We start from the raw sequence: 15179 nt of genomic DNA, 5'->3' as shown, positions 1-15179 counted from the left end.
GTGGGATCTTAGTGCTCTGACCAAGGATCAAACCCAGGCCCTTGCCAGTGAGAGCACAGAGTTCTAACCACTGGACCGCCAGGGAATTACCTCTGAATTATTTTTAAAAATTGGTGGATGTTTTTGTAGTGATGGTGCTGGTGAGGCTGGCATGAAATTTATGATTTGTGCCTCAAGGTTAGAAAATTCTGACAGAACTATAGTTTAGAGGCCTTTAATTACAAGGGTTTTAGATCAGGCAGATCTTGTTTTAGTTTTATGGTTCTACTTTTAATAGCTTATTTAACTGCTCTAAGTCTTTGTTCCTTTACCTATAAAATGATTAAAAAGAGCTACCTGGCATAGAGATTAGATAATATATACTCCTACTCCCTAGGCGCCCTATATAAAGATAGTGATGATGATAATAAGCATAAGATGGTAGTTTTAGCTAAACTTTAGCCAGGCACTATTAATTTTAATAGTTACTGTAACTATTTAATCCTTATAATGATCTTTTTGTTCATATTGTATAAATAAGGACACAGAGGCAAGAGAAGGTAAATAATTTGCTCAAGTTAACTAAGGTGGAAGGGGCAGAGACAGTCATAAATAGTAGCAGTCATTTTTGTTACATTTTAAGTATTTACTTTAAAACTTTTTTAATAAATCATTTTTTCTATAGTCACTGAAAGAAAAAGAACTAGTAAATGAAAAATGTAAATTGGCAGAGATAGAGGAAATTAAGTGTAGACAAGAAAAAGAAATTGCTAAATTGAGTGAAGAACTCAAGTCTCACAAGCAAGAAAGCATAAAGGTATGTGAAGATAATCATTGTTTTTCCTTTTGTGTTGTATTAGTGTTGTTAAAAAGATTTGTGTATATATATTTATTTTATTTATTTATTTAAGGACATACTATGTGCCAGGCACATTGTTTTGCTGTTTTTTGACAAATACTCTCGCTCTCACAGTGCTCGTGTTGCATAATATCTATACACATATTGAAATTATGTTACCTTTGTTTTCAAATTACTGAATAAAGCAAAGTAACCCTAAAAGTTTAGATTTTATTGAGGTGATAATCGACAGAGCTATCCGTTATGCTTACAGATAGTAAACTTCAAAATATGTAAGAGTTTAGAATTAAGATTTTAAGGGATTGTTTTTTAATCGTTTTTCTTCCTAAAATCCTTTAATAATCTGTTGTTTAGAACATTTTTCCTATCATTAGCATGACTGGCATGCCACCTGAAAAAATTAACTGCTTATAATTTGCTTTGTAAAGTGTTTGTAAAATGTCATTTTCTTAGAGAAAGGTTGGATTTTCCCTTGAGTGCTCTCATAATACCTCTTATGTCTATCAGTATACTTGCCATTTTGCTTTATAATTACTTACCTCTTTATGTCATTATGTTCTTCCAGACTGTGACTTCCTTAAAGCAGGGAATGTATATAATTCATCTTTATATATATATCCCTAGAACGTGACACAGTGTGTGATGCCTAAATGTTGAACCAATAAATGCTTCCTAAATGAAGAAAGGGAAAATAAGGTGTAGAAAAATTTTCACATAATTTAATCAAAACATATGCATGCAAAGCATCACTTGAATTTAAATGATTGTTGAGGAGGAAGTACATAATATTTCACCTTTTTAATCAACTGTTTGAAATACTGAACTTTAAGACTCTTGTAAGAGGCTAAAACTCTTTGTTTATATTGTAATAAGTTGCATAAATTTCAGCTACATTTTTTTTTTTACTATAAAGGATGGTTTATTTTGGCCTCACTTTCTCATAGGAGGTAACAAATCTCAAGGATGCCAAACAGCTTTTGATTCAGCAGAAATTAGAGCTTCAAGGGAAAGTAGATTCCCTAAAGGCAACCCTTGAACAGGAGAAGAAAGCCCAGCAAATGCTAAAAGAGCAGATGAAAAAGGAAGAAGATGAGCTGAAGAAAGAATTTATGGAGAAGGAAGCTAAACTGGTAAGTTAGTGGTGGGAGGTGTGTTTTTTAATTGATTTTGTAAATTAATCCAGTAAGAGAGGGTTTTTCTACTTAAAAATTATGATTCAAATGCTCACCTAACATTTAATTTTTGATTTAAGACAAGAGATCTGATTTGTCTAAATAGCTGACATGTGATTGGAAATATTTTATTCTGTGATTATATTTTGGTTTATATAAGTGAAAATTCAATAAAACATGATGGGGGGGCACTTTTAGTGCCAGAAAAACAAACAAACCTATAACTATGTAGATTGAGGTAAATGGCATGAATGCTAATCATGTTAAACTCATTTGTTTGGTCAAACTGAATGTTGATAAGGGGGAACGGAAACTTCAGTTTGGAATTACAATGACCAAAGTCTACTTTTCCTTCCCTAACTTGTGCATGCCAAATGGGAAGCATCTGGCTTTCCTCTGTTGAATTAAGTCCAGATATCCCCAGATAAATTGACTGCTGAATGTTTTCATTGAAGAACTGCAATTTCAAGTTCACACAGTGATTTGAAGTTCTGTTTTTTTGGCAGGTTGATAGAGACAAAAGGATGCATTTGGAATTTGAGACATAAGAAAATGCCAGCTCTATCTCCAGGGCACCTTGCTATCCCTAACTATGTGTTCTTCCCCTGTTCTAGTGGAAAAAAGGAAAATCTCAAATTGCTTTACTTTAGTTTGATCTTATAAGAGGCTTGCTGACCACCATTTCAATGTTATGACCATTGTCAGTTCAAACTACACAGATGTTTGTGGAATCAGTTTTATCAGTGCCTTCTTCCCTGAAGAAGTTATTATTTATGTTGCCAATATTTAAAGTTCAGCAACTAACTTAAATTTTGCACTACTTTTGTAATAGGTTTTTTACCCACTGTTTTTCCTTTTCTCAGCTTTCCGAAATAAAAGAAAAAGAAGTAGGAATGAAGCAGCATGAAGAAAATGAGACTAAACTTACCATGCAGATTACAGCATTAAATGAAAACTTGGGCACCATAAAGAAGGAGTGGCAGTCCAGTCAACGGAGAGTCAGTGAGCTTGAGAAACAGACGGACGACTTACGGGGTGAAATTGCAGTATTGGAAGCAACGGTTCAAAATAATCAAGATGAAAGGAGGGCTCTACTAGAAAGGTGGTTGATGTCTATTAAAATTAGTTTATTTCCATGCTAAGTGATAAAAAGGTTGTTGTACTCCACATTTAAAAAAATAGAAGTCTTGAGAAAAGTGCTCCTGCAGGTATTTAAGTAGCCATTTAAAAATTAACCCTTACAACAGAGTTGAAATTAATGTATTATGTTTAAAGTTACTAAAGTAGTTCATTATCTGTGTTCAGAGAGGGTCTTTAATGATTTTTTAAAAATGAATTGTTTTTGCAATCTATTTCAGGTGTCTTAAAGGAGAAGGTGAAATAGAAAAGCTTCAAACCAAAGTACTAGAATTGCAAAGAAAGCTGGATAATACAACTGCAGCAGTGCAGGAACTGGGCAGAGAGAATCAGTCCCTTCAAGTGAGTCACCTGGTGTATGAGGCAGTTTTTTAGTCTAGAATTTACCTCTTAGTGAAAAGCATATTTTCAGCATTTAAAAAAAATCTCATATTTAATAATACTTTTGAATGGCTACTGCCTGTGTAGCAGTATTGCGGGTGTTACAGGTAATTAAATATAAGATTTAAAGAACTTATCTGAGACCCCAATGATTAGAGAGCCACATCATTCATGAATTGTCATTATTGGGAAGAGCACAAAGGAATGAATGAGTTGCTATGTGATAAAGAAGTGATCTGATTATATGCTCAGAGTTCCAAGGAAGGATTGATCCTTAGGGTTAGAATGAATGGGAAATCACCAAAGGTTAGAAATTACCAATGCCTTTGAGGTATAAAACTTGCTTTGCTTTATTTATTTATTGTCATTCAGACTTAATTATGTAACAACTTTTGATAATGGGAGTTGACCAAAGTATTTCTGATTTTTAAAATTTTATCCATTTTAAAACTTGGCCACCAACTTAGAAATTATCATTCTTTACAGCACTGAACATTATAATGTATTTTTTTTTTGAATAGATCAAACATACACAAGCGTTGAATAGAAAGTGGGCTGAAGACAATGAAGTACAAAACTGTATGGCCTGTGGGAAAGGCTTTTCAGTAACCGTGAGACGGGTAAATGGTTTTGTTATATTGCTGTGGTTCTTGATTTTATTTCTCAGTGACAATGTTTTAACCATCGAAATTGTCCTGCATTTGACAGATTTTAAAAGTTTTGCCATTTATTAACTTTAATTTACAACTACATAGAATTAAGTTTCATGAAATCTTGTTTCTGGTTAGTGTGTTTCTATTTTAGTTTTAAATTCAGTTATTACCTTCCTACTGAGTTACTCTCTTGGATAATCATTTTCTGAACCAGTGCATCAGTATTAAACTCATGTTTTAGTCATCATAGGGTTCTCTTAAAGGAAAAAAAGCAGAGATAAAAAAATCATTTTAGGGCTTCCCTGGTGGCGCAGTGGTTGAGAGTCCGCCTGCCAATGCAGGGGACATGGGTTCGTGCCCCGGTCCGGGAAGATCCCACATACCGCGGAGTGGCTGGGCCCATGAGCCATGGCCGCTGAGCCTAAGCGTCCGGAGCCTGTGCTCCGCAACGGGAGAGGCCACAACAGTGAGAAGCACACGAACCGCAAAAAAAAAAAAAAAAAAAAAAAAAAAATCATTTTAAATAATGCCATTATGTGATGTTTCAAGTTTATATTCCTATTGAAGAAATTATGCCTGAAACATTTTGTAAATAGGAATAATTTTCACCTGATAGAAGTGCTTTATTAAGCACTTTATTAAGGCATTAAAATGCCTCCTAAGGTTCTTCTGAGAATTCCAAGATAAATTCCATATTAAATGTTTAGTACAGCATCTGATTAAATAGGAAGCATTCCAATTAACTAAGGGATTAAATCGACATACTGAGATTTTATATTATTAAATGCTAATCACTTGAAAGTTAGTATACCTTCACAGTGAAGTTTGCTGTATTCTTGTAGTCTCATAATACTTTTGGTAGTTTTTATGCTTAAAAATGTTTAATTTTTGTCATTTACAGCATCACTGCAGACAATGTGGAAATATCTTCTGTGCTGAGTGTTCAGCCAAAAATGCCTTAACTCCTTCTTCCAAGAAGCCTGTTCGTGTCTGTGATGCATGTTTCAATGACTTGCAAGGATAATGGGTTATCACAACTTCAGAGTAATATTACACTAACATTAGATTTTTAATAATACACTTAATAGATATCTTGGACTACTACTATTCGGTTTGGACAGTGGTTGCAATACTAAACCAAATTAGAATTCATATATTTTGGAATGTTATCAAGTAAAACTCTTCTATTTTTGTGAGACTCGAGCCCATCTTTCATTACTTTTTTCCATTTACCCTGGAATAGCTTTCATGCCAAGTTTAGAAGTAGCCAATGAAATGTAAATAAATTTTGGATGGAAATGAATTTTGGACGGAAAATAGCAATGTATTTTTTTAAATATAATTTCATTGTTCAGAAATGACATGAATGCACTTCCATAGCTTACTTCTTTCTCCCACATTTAGTATCAAGAAATGTACATGGGTGATGTTACCATATCAGCTGTGTTGCACAATAACACATTATATTAAATATTCTCATTGTGAAATGCATAGAACTATAAAGCTTTTTTTCCCTTATACACAGGTCCATAGCTCAGTTGCATTGTTATGTTACAAATTTACTACTCAAGTGTTCCAAATACAGATTATATTTAAATATTAACTATGAATTCAAACATGGTTTTTATTTTAACAATACTGATTAAATTCTCTTGGGTGGATTTTATGAAAACCTCTGGAAAATTATTTTATGGTTATCCTCGGGTTGTATTTTAAAGATCAGGGTTAATTTTTCTTTTTGTCTTTTTCTATCTCATTTTTAAACTCCCACGTAGTCTTAAGAATCCTACAAAACTTCCCACCCTCATCCCCAGTTGGAAGGTGAATAATAGAAGTTGTATAATGCTTGTATTCTCTGTTTAAGTGGGAAGTCGTCTGAGATTAGCCTTCATTTTATATCCTCATTTTGTCTCTCCAGCATCTTCAAGAATCTGAATTTGCTTTTTTAATGGATCTGTTTTTTCAAGGTAATTTGGTTTAACCTTCTCAAGCATAGCTCAGCTTCACTGTAATTGTTTTATAGATTTTGCATCTTAAAGCTAGTAACTGATATTGCTATAGTCTTATCTGTGAAAACAAATACAAAATGGTAAGGAGACATTAAATATTCTGCTTTATATTTTCTGCTTTATATTCTCTTCTTACCTAATAGGGAAGAAATTTTTTAAGTTTTAAATTTGACTTAAATTTTAAAAGGTTCTGAATTTGGGGTTCCATATCAACTGTGTATCTGTTTACTCTGCAAAAATAATGCTATGAAATTACCTTGAAATAACAGTTGGATAATAGAGTATCGCCAAAAACAGATGTATTTAGGAATCCCCAAATTATAACTAGAACTGAAACAGACTGGCAAATTGAGGGTAATTAAAAATTAGCTTATTTGGATGCTGAACAATGGAATTGAACTTTATCAGTCTTATTAATTTGGAAAATTGGAGAACATCTGAAGAGAGAACTCATTAATATTGGTTTATTACTCTGAAGAAAGTAAAGCTATATATTCATTCAGTGCAATCATTTGGTAATAGGGAAGGATGGGAGCTAATATTTCATTTATAATACATAGTTTATAATGTACACTTGCTTTCAAATATCATGCTGAAATTATGTTTATGCTCTTCCTATAATGTATACAAACAAAGAGATTGCCATATATTCATTTAATTATTTAAAAAACCCATTTAAGTAAACTCTGTTGTCAGTAGCTACTAAGGACCCTGATTGAGTCCCTGGACTCAAATAAACATATATCCTTGAGCGTATAGAATGAAGAAATACAGTGGATCTTTATTAAAAATAAGTTGGATAATAAAAATTGAGCTAAAATTATTTATGCATTTTCATATAAATTCTTTCAAATAGTCTTAATTCTGTACTTATAAGTAAATTAATAAGCATGTTGGAAAAACATTCACAGCACTATTGTTATTATTTTTTTATGATATGAAACTTCACGGGAATTCTTCTGGCTTAGAATATTTGTTCACTCATCTCCCAGTTGGGTGCACTGAAGGCCTATCCCTGTCTTGTCCCCCCACCCACATATTCATAAAAAATTGTGGGGACAACAAATATAACCATATGTATTTGAGTGATTTTCTACTCTTCATCTAGCTAATCTCACTTCCTAGGCCCCAAATAATTAGGCTATTATATTTAGAAATGAAACAATATTTTGCTATTAATCTCACCAATAAGGTGTTTTGGAAACAAAAATTAAAGGGTTTTCTGATTCTTTTAATTAAAAAGTCATCTTCTGAGTGCTTACTGGTTCGACATTTTAGATGTCTGCTGGTACTATTTGTCAGTGATTTAGAGCTGGCACGTATGGAGTCCCAGCTCTAATGCAAAGCCTATTGGCATCACCTGTTAGTAAATTCTAAACCCAAGCACAGAAATGTGAGTTAAAATCAAGTCTTGCTGGGTTAGTGTACAATAAACTACACCTACACCTACAGAATTTTTAGTAGAAAGAAGACAAAGCTGCTGGTATAGGATTTGTTTATTTTGAAGAAAAGAGGGAAACAAACACAACAACCTCAATGCAGTGTGTAATTTTGTTCAACTACCTCTTAATGTGGAATTAGCTAGTTTAATAGTTTCTTCATAGTAGTGTTACATAGTAACTGCCAAATTTGTTAGTTCCCCATCTCTCTTGAAGAGGCTTTATGATTATTTTATAGTTTTGGGAACTTAAAAGCCACTTTTTTTTAACCTTGCATTTGCATAAAGATGTTTAGCTTTTAAGTGGAAAGCAAATTATGATCATATATTTTGATATTCATGACCTATTTGACTACAGCAGTTTTTTTTAAATGCACTTTGGCTATGAAACCATGGATGATTTGATCCACAAAATTTAAACGTGCCATCAATTTAGTATTCCTAGACAAGAGCTTGATGAATGGTATTCTGTAATTATATAATGTACCACACATTATTGTCTTAATTGCCCTTTGCCTGAATTTTAATGATCAGTTATTGTTGCAAATGTGAATACTGTGCATAAACTTACTAAATTTATGTAAAATTGTATAAAGCAGAATTGGAAATAGCTAGGTCCTCTCCCTGTAGAAGTAGTGAATTTACTGTAACATGATGCAGTTATGTATATGACATTCTGTACTTCTTGAACTGGATCATATATTCAAAACTTCTGTAGATACTTTTGCATGAATATTTTGTTTAGTTTTTGGATTCATTGTGTTGTTTACTACTTGTGATCATGTAGTTGTGCCTTATTTGTGAGAGAGTTTAGCTCAGTAAATACTGTGGTTTCTAAACTCAGTGAGTGGAAGGTTATTGATTATAAATGTAACTGATAAATTATATAACATTTGAATCTGTATAAAGAACAATGGAAGAATCCTTTATTGAATTGTTGCTTTTTTAAAAAATATGCTAAAGATATTAAAAAATAATTTCTAGTATATTCTGTGACTAAATTATTTTGTCTATTTAAAAAATTAGCCATTTTACATTAATTTATTTACAGATTTAGAACTTTGCACTTGGATATAGACAATGGGTGTGCTTTATTATTTTAAATTAATTTTTATTGGAGTATAGTTGCTTTACAATGTTGTGTTAGTTTCTAGTGTACAGCAAAGTGAATCAGCTATACGTATACATATATCCCTTTTTGGATTTTCTTCCCATTTAGGTCACCACAGAGCACTGAATAGAGTTCCCTGTGCTATACAGTAGGTTCTCAGTTATCTATTTTATAGATAGTATTAATAGTGTATATATATATGTCAAGCCCAACCTCACAATGGGTGTGCTTTAATGTTCAACTAAGAATAGTAATTAAGTTCATATTTCAAGAGAAATTACTAATGCTATTTTGCTCGAGACAGCCCCTTTTCATTTCATTCATTATTGAGAAAAATAACAAAACTAAAAAATATTAAACAATATTAATCTCTTCTTTCATTGTACATTTAATACCCAGGTGACCATTTAAAGGCTCAATGTACCATTGCTTTTTACTGATTTTTTTTTTTCCCCTGGGAACCAAAGTTCCAGAAGGGATTTTTCATTTTACTCTGTGTTTCCCTCTGAAGACAATAACATGTATATCCTCAAGCACTTAATATATTATATATTAGATATGCTCTTTTGTGAGCTTTATAGAATTTCACTTTAAATACATAGTATATTCTTTTAAGTTTTATCTTATTGTGGTAAGAACAGTTAACATGAGATCTACCCTCTTGACAACTCTTGTAAAAGTGTACAGTACAGCAGATCTCCCGAGCTTACTCATTTTGCTTAACTGAAACTTTATGCCCATTGATTAGTAACTCCCCATTTCCCCCTACCCCCAGCCTCTGGCAACTACCATTCCACTCTTTTTGATTCTATGAATTTGAGTATTTTAGAAATCTCATATAAGTGGAATCATGCAGTATTTGTCTTTCTGTGACTGACTTATTTCCCTTAGCATAATGTCCTCAAGGTTCATCTATGTTGTTTCATATTGCAGAAGTTCCTTCTTTTTCAAGGCTGAATAGAATTCCATTGTATGTACGTACCAGAGTTTCTTTATCCACTCATCTGTTGGTGAACATTAAGGTTTTTTCCATATCTTGGCTATTGTGACTAGTGCTGCAGTGAACACAGAAGTGCTAATATTTCTTTGTAAAAGCTGTTTTACATCTTAACTAATTAAATTTACATGTTAATTTAGTCAGTCTTTTTCTTCCTTTAATGAGATTTAAGGGAGAAAATAGTTTTATACATATAAACAAATATATGTTTACTGGACTCAGACTAAAAGGAATCTTGGGAGATCACCTAGTCCATTGCCCTTTTCCTAAGTTGGCTGATATCTAGAAATCCTTGCAAGAAATTGTTAACTTTTTTCTAAAAAAGTACATATTTTTCATCTCTAAGAACTCACTTGAAATTTGTTCTCCTGTACTTTGCCTTTTTTTTCTCATTTATTCTTAGGCTTTGACCATAGTTACTGCCTTCCTGATTTTCCTTTCATTTTCACTTACTCCTAATAAATATGACATTATTATACATGGGCTGTGACCCTCCATTCTAATGGTGCTTGGCCCTTGAAAATAACTGTTATGCTGCACTTGTCTATACTGCCTGGTTTACATGGTGAAATCACATTTTTCTCAAAGAATTAACTGTGCATGTGACTTCCCCAAGCATCATCCTTCCTATCCCATTCTCCAGCTTAAGGAGATCAGTTAAGGTATAATTTGTCTTGCAGTCCAAGTTGATAAATTTACTACTTCCATTTTGGAAACTGCAAAAGGTACCATGTCTGAAATTGAAATCTGTGGATTTCCTTTTGATATAATCTGACTATAAGAACTAGTTCCTTACATGTAGTTAATAGTATATTCCACCATGATAATAGTTCAAGCTCTCTTTCTTAAGAAATTCTAATGATGTTTCAAGTCCTGCCAAATAAGACGAAGTAACTGTACTGTGCCCCTTTCTCTCTCTCTCTCTCTCTCTCTCTCACACACACACACACACACACACACACACACACACACACACACACACACACACACACACACACACACACACACACACACTCTCAAAACCAGAAAGAAGTTTTATGACAAACTCCACTGTTCTTCAAAAAGTGAGATTTAGAGAAAGATATCCTACTATTTCTATGAAATTTCCCAAGTAAAACTGTTAACTGGTGAAACTGGAACAGATATTTGCTTTTTCTTTCTTAAAACAATGGAATTTAGTCTTTGGGATTTTCTCCTTCCATGTTAAGAGTTATATAAAGTATACCTGAGATAAATAAACTGTTGGAGACTAGGAATTTAAAAACTGCTACTAAGATGGAGACCTTATTATTCATTGCTTAGTATGTTAAAAGAGCAATCAAGCTTTGTATGAGGTAGGACTGTAGAGCAGTAAGGCTGATTTATAAGTCATGTAGGAAACTTGGTTTCATTACAGATACACACAAAGTAAGATGCTAGAATTCATATCAGATGCAAGCAGTGGGCATTGTTTTCCTCCTGATACTGCATTTACCTGATCATTCACCTTTTACGAATTATAATAGCATCATACTTCCCTCACCCCTCTTGCAAGCCTGACTGAAGCATTATAACGTAGTCTGGATATCAGCATGTATACACTTACCAAGAAATTCCTTCTGGTTCAAATTTGTTGCAGCCATTATTACTCTACGCTGAGGAATTTCCTAGCTTAAATTCTGGAACTTCTTTAAAATGCACATTTTCTTTTAGCTCATCACTAGGTAAGTGTTACAAGTTTGAATGAAAGAATACCTTAATCCCCAACGTGTAAAAAGGTGTGCCACTTGTTTTGGGTCCTTAAATTTCCGAGGATTCTGCAGGCAAAGTGAATATGGACATCATCTTGGTTTCCTGACTCTCGGTGAAGCAAGAGATTGCTGCTGTTAATTGTGCAATCCATGTTTTCTGTTAAGAAAGAAAAAATATATAGAGAGAAGAAAATGTTAAATTTCTCACATATTTGGATTAATATTTTCCTTTGTATTTGTTGACTTGCTCTTTAAAACTGAAGACTGATGAAACATTTGCCTATGTTTCCCATTTTCTTTCTTAAATCGAATATATCATAAATACCTGTAATCACATATGAAAATGCAAATGGATTAGATGAATATGGTATGCAAGCTGGATAAACAATTGTGAGGAATCAAGAAACCATAATAGTCAATGACGACTACTTACAAAGATGAATACTGGGAATATAAGTAGTTTGAAAGCTGAATTTCTTGAATTTCCACTTTGTGTAGAAACAGAAGTTCTTAATCAGTGGCATAACTTGAAAAACAGACTGAGGGAGGAAACTGACTCCTTGAAAATAATGTAGTCTTCCATTAATTGTCTGGCCACATTGCTGCCCTGATGAAAGCCTACCAGGGGAAAGACAAAAATGGAAACTTCTAAGATAAAGAAACCAGAGTCAGATAGGCAGCTGCTCTTCAGCTCCATAGCTGTAAAAACAGTAGCATAGTTTCAAAGGGTGAAAAGAAGACTTGACACAGTTCATTTCTGCAGGAGCCCCTCACTTAAGCTGGCATCATACTGTGTGCATACTGGGGCTTTGGAAATTGATCGGAGCATCTTAAAAATCCAGCACGCAATCCAAAGCAGTTCTTCCCTCATTTCCTACAGACCTCCCAGAAGTCAGAGGCAGCTCTTGAGCTTCTGCCACAGGAAAAAATGAGGGAGGCTGTGTCCACACTGGGGATGTAAGAAGATGGTCAGTTCTGAGGTTTCTGAGCCTGGTATGGTCTAGATATTCATATCCTTCCCCTCCTTCCAACCTCCCCCCTTCCCAAAGCAGGAGAGGAAAATACACAAAACTTTCCATTCACTGTTCCTTAATGAGCTTGGGGTGAGATTTTTTTCCTTAAGTCTGAAGAATCAAAACCTACAAAATTGAAATACATACCTTGATGTTTTCTGTTTGGGCTTGTAATAAGAATGCTGCTATACACTGTTGATAGCTGTTTTCATGTTGTATGAGGAAAGAGTTTCTCAGCCCAAAGACTAGAAAAAGATTAAAGACAAAAAGCCAAAGCATTTAATATGAAATCCAGTTCCTCAATACAAGAACCTGGATTTCTGTTTGTTTATTAATGAGTGTGGGAGGTTTATGTCGATTAAAAAAGAATCTGATTGCAAGACCAAGACTTTACTGCTATGTCCAAAGAGAGACCACTTAAATATGAAAACCTTTTCTTCCTTAGCCAATGACTTCTGGGGCCTGAGGAAATGCATTTATGGCTTAAGTGATGGAAAATGTGTTCCTTCCCAAGGAAAAAGCTTAGCATAATAGGTAGATTTTGTGTGTGTAAAATATAGATAATACAAATATGAAAAATAATACAATCACTGTTTCTTTGACCTCCACCACTCCTTTTAAAAATGTTTTATTTTTGTACTTAAAGGGAAGTCACATCAAAACAACAGTTAAACAAGTTAAGATGTAGCAAAAATACAAAACCACCTGAATGCTTCACAGCAGTCCAAGAAAAGCCAAAAAAATGGACTCAAATAAAATCCAACATCCACCAAATTACGTGAAATGTAAAACAAAACAAAAAATGTTGGCATGGTTTCTGTGTTTGAAAAGAAACAGTCTATTCTGTCATTTCCTAGCTGGTCTCTTAAAGAAGTGATAGGAGATACTGGGAGAGCAGATTTTCCTCTTTTTATACAGCTGGAGCTCTTAAAATGAAAGCTTCTTCCTTGAATTATTTATACAGCACCAGGAATAAAATTTTGCAGCCTATACATTCTTTCTACAGTCAATTTATGTTCAGGAACAAACAAAACCAAACCAGGGCTGGCTCTGGGTCAAAACAAGTACTTCAGAGAGGAGGAGGAGAACACTGACTCTTCCTGGATGACCATTAAGCTGATGCTTGCTCACAGTCATTATTTCTGTTCCTTGAAGTTTGTGTTTTGTTTTGTTTTGTTTTTGCGGTACACAGGCTCCCGTTGCGGAGCACAGGCTCCGGACATGCAGGCCCAGCGGCCATGGCTCACGGGCCTAGCCGCTCCGCGGCATGTGAGATCTTCCCAAACTGGGGCACGAACCCGTGTCGCCTGCATCGGCAGGCGGACTCTCAACCACTGCGCCACCAGGGAAGCCCAGTTTGTGGGTTTAATTCAGACTCACTGAGGCAAGTTGGGCCTCATTTCAGAAACAAAGCAAATGTGAGACTTTTATTTTCTTAACTGCAAGAACTACTTCACTATTACAGATTGTAATAGACTAAACCTCATAATTCCTAAATTCTACCACAACAAAGCCTGTCAAGGTCATGAAATTCTGTCCAGCTTCTCTGGGGTGAGAGGACTTAAACCTATTAAAATGACTTTCTGGAAAAAAGATCTGGCTGTTTTTGTTTTACTCCCTGATTTTTCTCTTTATAAATTCCCTATAGTAAGTGAGGCTTTAAAGATCAGGTTGTTGTTCTTGGCTGGATTTCAGATTCCATGTTCCTCAAAATTGTAACTGTAGTTCTCAATTATTTAAGGTATCCCTCATCTGTTTAGTTTGTAATATGGCTACTAAGGACTTAATAAACAAAAGGACCTGGTATGGCTAGGCTTAGAAAATAAAATAAGGAGATAATAAATGGTCAGGAATAGCTTTTTTCTCTCTGATGTTCTAATATAATGATTAACAATTAATAGTTGACATCATTTATTCAGCACCTACTATGTACTAGGCACAGTGCTATGTATTTTTTTCCTTTTTGTGTCATTAACACCACACAGCAACTGTATAAGATAGGTCAACTAACTCCAAATAGCCAAAACAATCTTAAGAAAGAAGAATGGAGCTGGGATCACACTCCCTGACTTCAGACTATACTGCAAAGCTGCAGTAATCAAAACAGTATGGTAGCAGCACAAAAACAGATACAAAGATCAATGGAACAGGATAGAAAGCCCAGAAATAAACCCAAGCACTTATGGTCAATTAACCTACGACAAAGGAGGCAAGAATATACAATGGAGAAAAGACTGTCTCTTCAATAAGTGGTGCTGGGTAAACTGGACAGCTATTGTAAAAGAATGAAATTATAATGTTCTCTAACACCATACACAAAAATAAACTCAAAATGGATTAAAGACCTAAAAGTAAAACCAGATACTATAAAACTCCTAGAGGAAAACATAAGCAGGACACTGACATAAATTGCAGCAACATTTCTTTGGATCCATCTCCTAGAGTAATGAAAACAAAAGCAAAAATAAAAAAAATGGGACCTAATTAAACTTAAAAGCTTTTGAACAGCAAAGGAAACCATAAAACAAAAAGACAACTTACAGAATAGGAGAAAATATTTGCAAATGATGCGACCGACAAGGGATTCATTTCCAAAATATACAAAGAACTTATAAAACAACCCATCAAAAAATGGGCAGAAGACCTAAATAGACATTTCTCCAAAGAAGATACACAGATGGCTACAGGCACATGAAAAGA

The 15179-nt window shown here is 34.1% G+C and overlaps 2 protein-coding genes across 5 annotated transcripts in view; one reads left to right on the top strand and one right to left on the bottom strand.

Annotated features, from left to right (window-relative positions):
- Window positions 1-8614, top strand: part of EEA1 (early endosome antigen 1) — a 137923-nt gene extending 129309 nt beyond the window's left edge. The window contains exons 25-31 of one of the 4 annotated variants that reach the window (XM_027107179.1): window positions 665-796; window positions 1783-1968; window positions 2874-3112; window positions 3369-3489; window positions 4050-4148; window positions 5083-5225; window positions 6100-8614. In XM_027107179.1, the coding sequence (XP_026962980.1) occupies window positions 665-796; window positions 1783-1968; window positions 2874-3112; window positions 3369-3489; window positions 4050-4148; window positions 5083-5205 (900 nt within the window). In that variant the 3' untranslated portion in view covers window positions 5206-5225; window positions 6100-8614. The other 3 variants (XM_027107178.1, XM_027107180.1, XM_027107181.1) reach the window with 3 other exon arrangements.
- The window catches only part of PLEKHG7 (pleckstrin homology and RhoGEF domain containing G7), a 76185-nt gene that overhangs the window by 4367 nt on the left and 56639 nt on the right, over window positions 1-15179 (bottom strand). Inside the window, 3 exon segments of the mRNA XM_027108219.1 lie at window positions 1378-1510; window positions 11471-11623; window positions 12627-12724. Coding sequence (XP_026964020.1) covers window positions 11516-11623; window positions 12627-12724 — 206 coding nt within the window. The 3' untranslated portion in view covers window positions 1378-1510; window positions 11471-11515.

Source organism: Aethalodelphis obliquidens, unplaced genomic scaffold (genome assembly GCF_003676395.1).
Source record: "Aethalodelphis obliquidens isolate GAN/ISIS:26980383/991018 unplaced genomic scaffold, ASM367639v1 scaffold8, whole genome shotgun sequence".
In the NCBI taxonomy this organism is placed as follows: domain Eukaryota; kingdom Metazoa; phylum Chordata; class Mammalia; order Artiodactyla; family Delphinidae; genus Aethalodelphis; species Aethalodelphis obliquidens.
The sequence above is the reverse complement of the archived record's forward strand: the minus strand, read 5'-3'. Positions and strand labels throughout refer to the sequence as shown.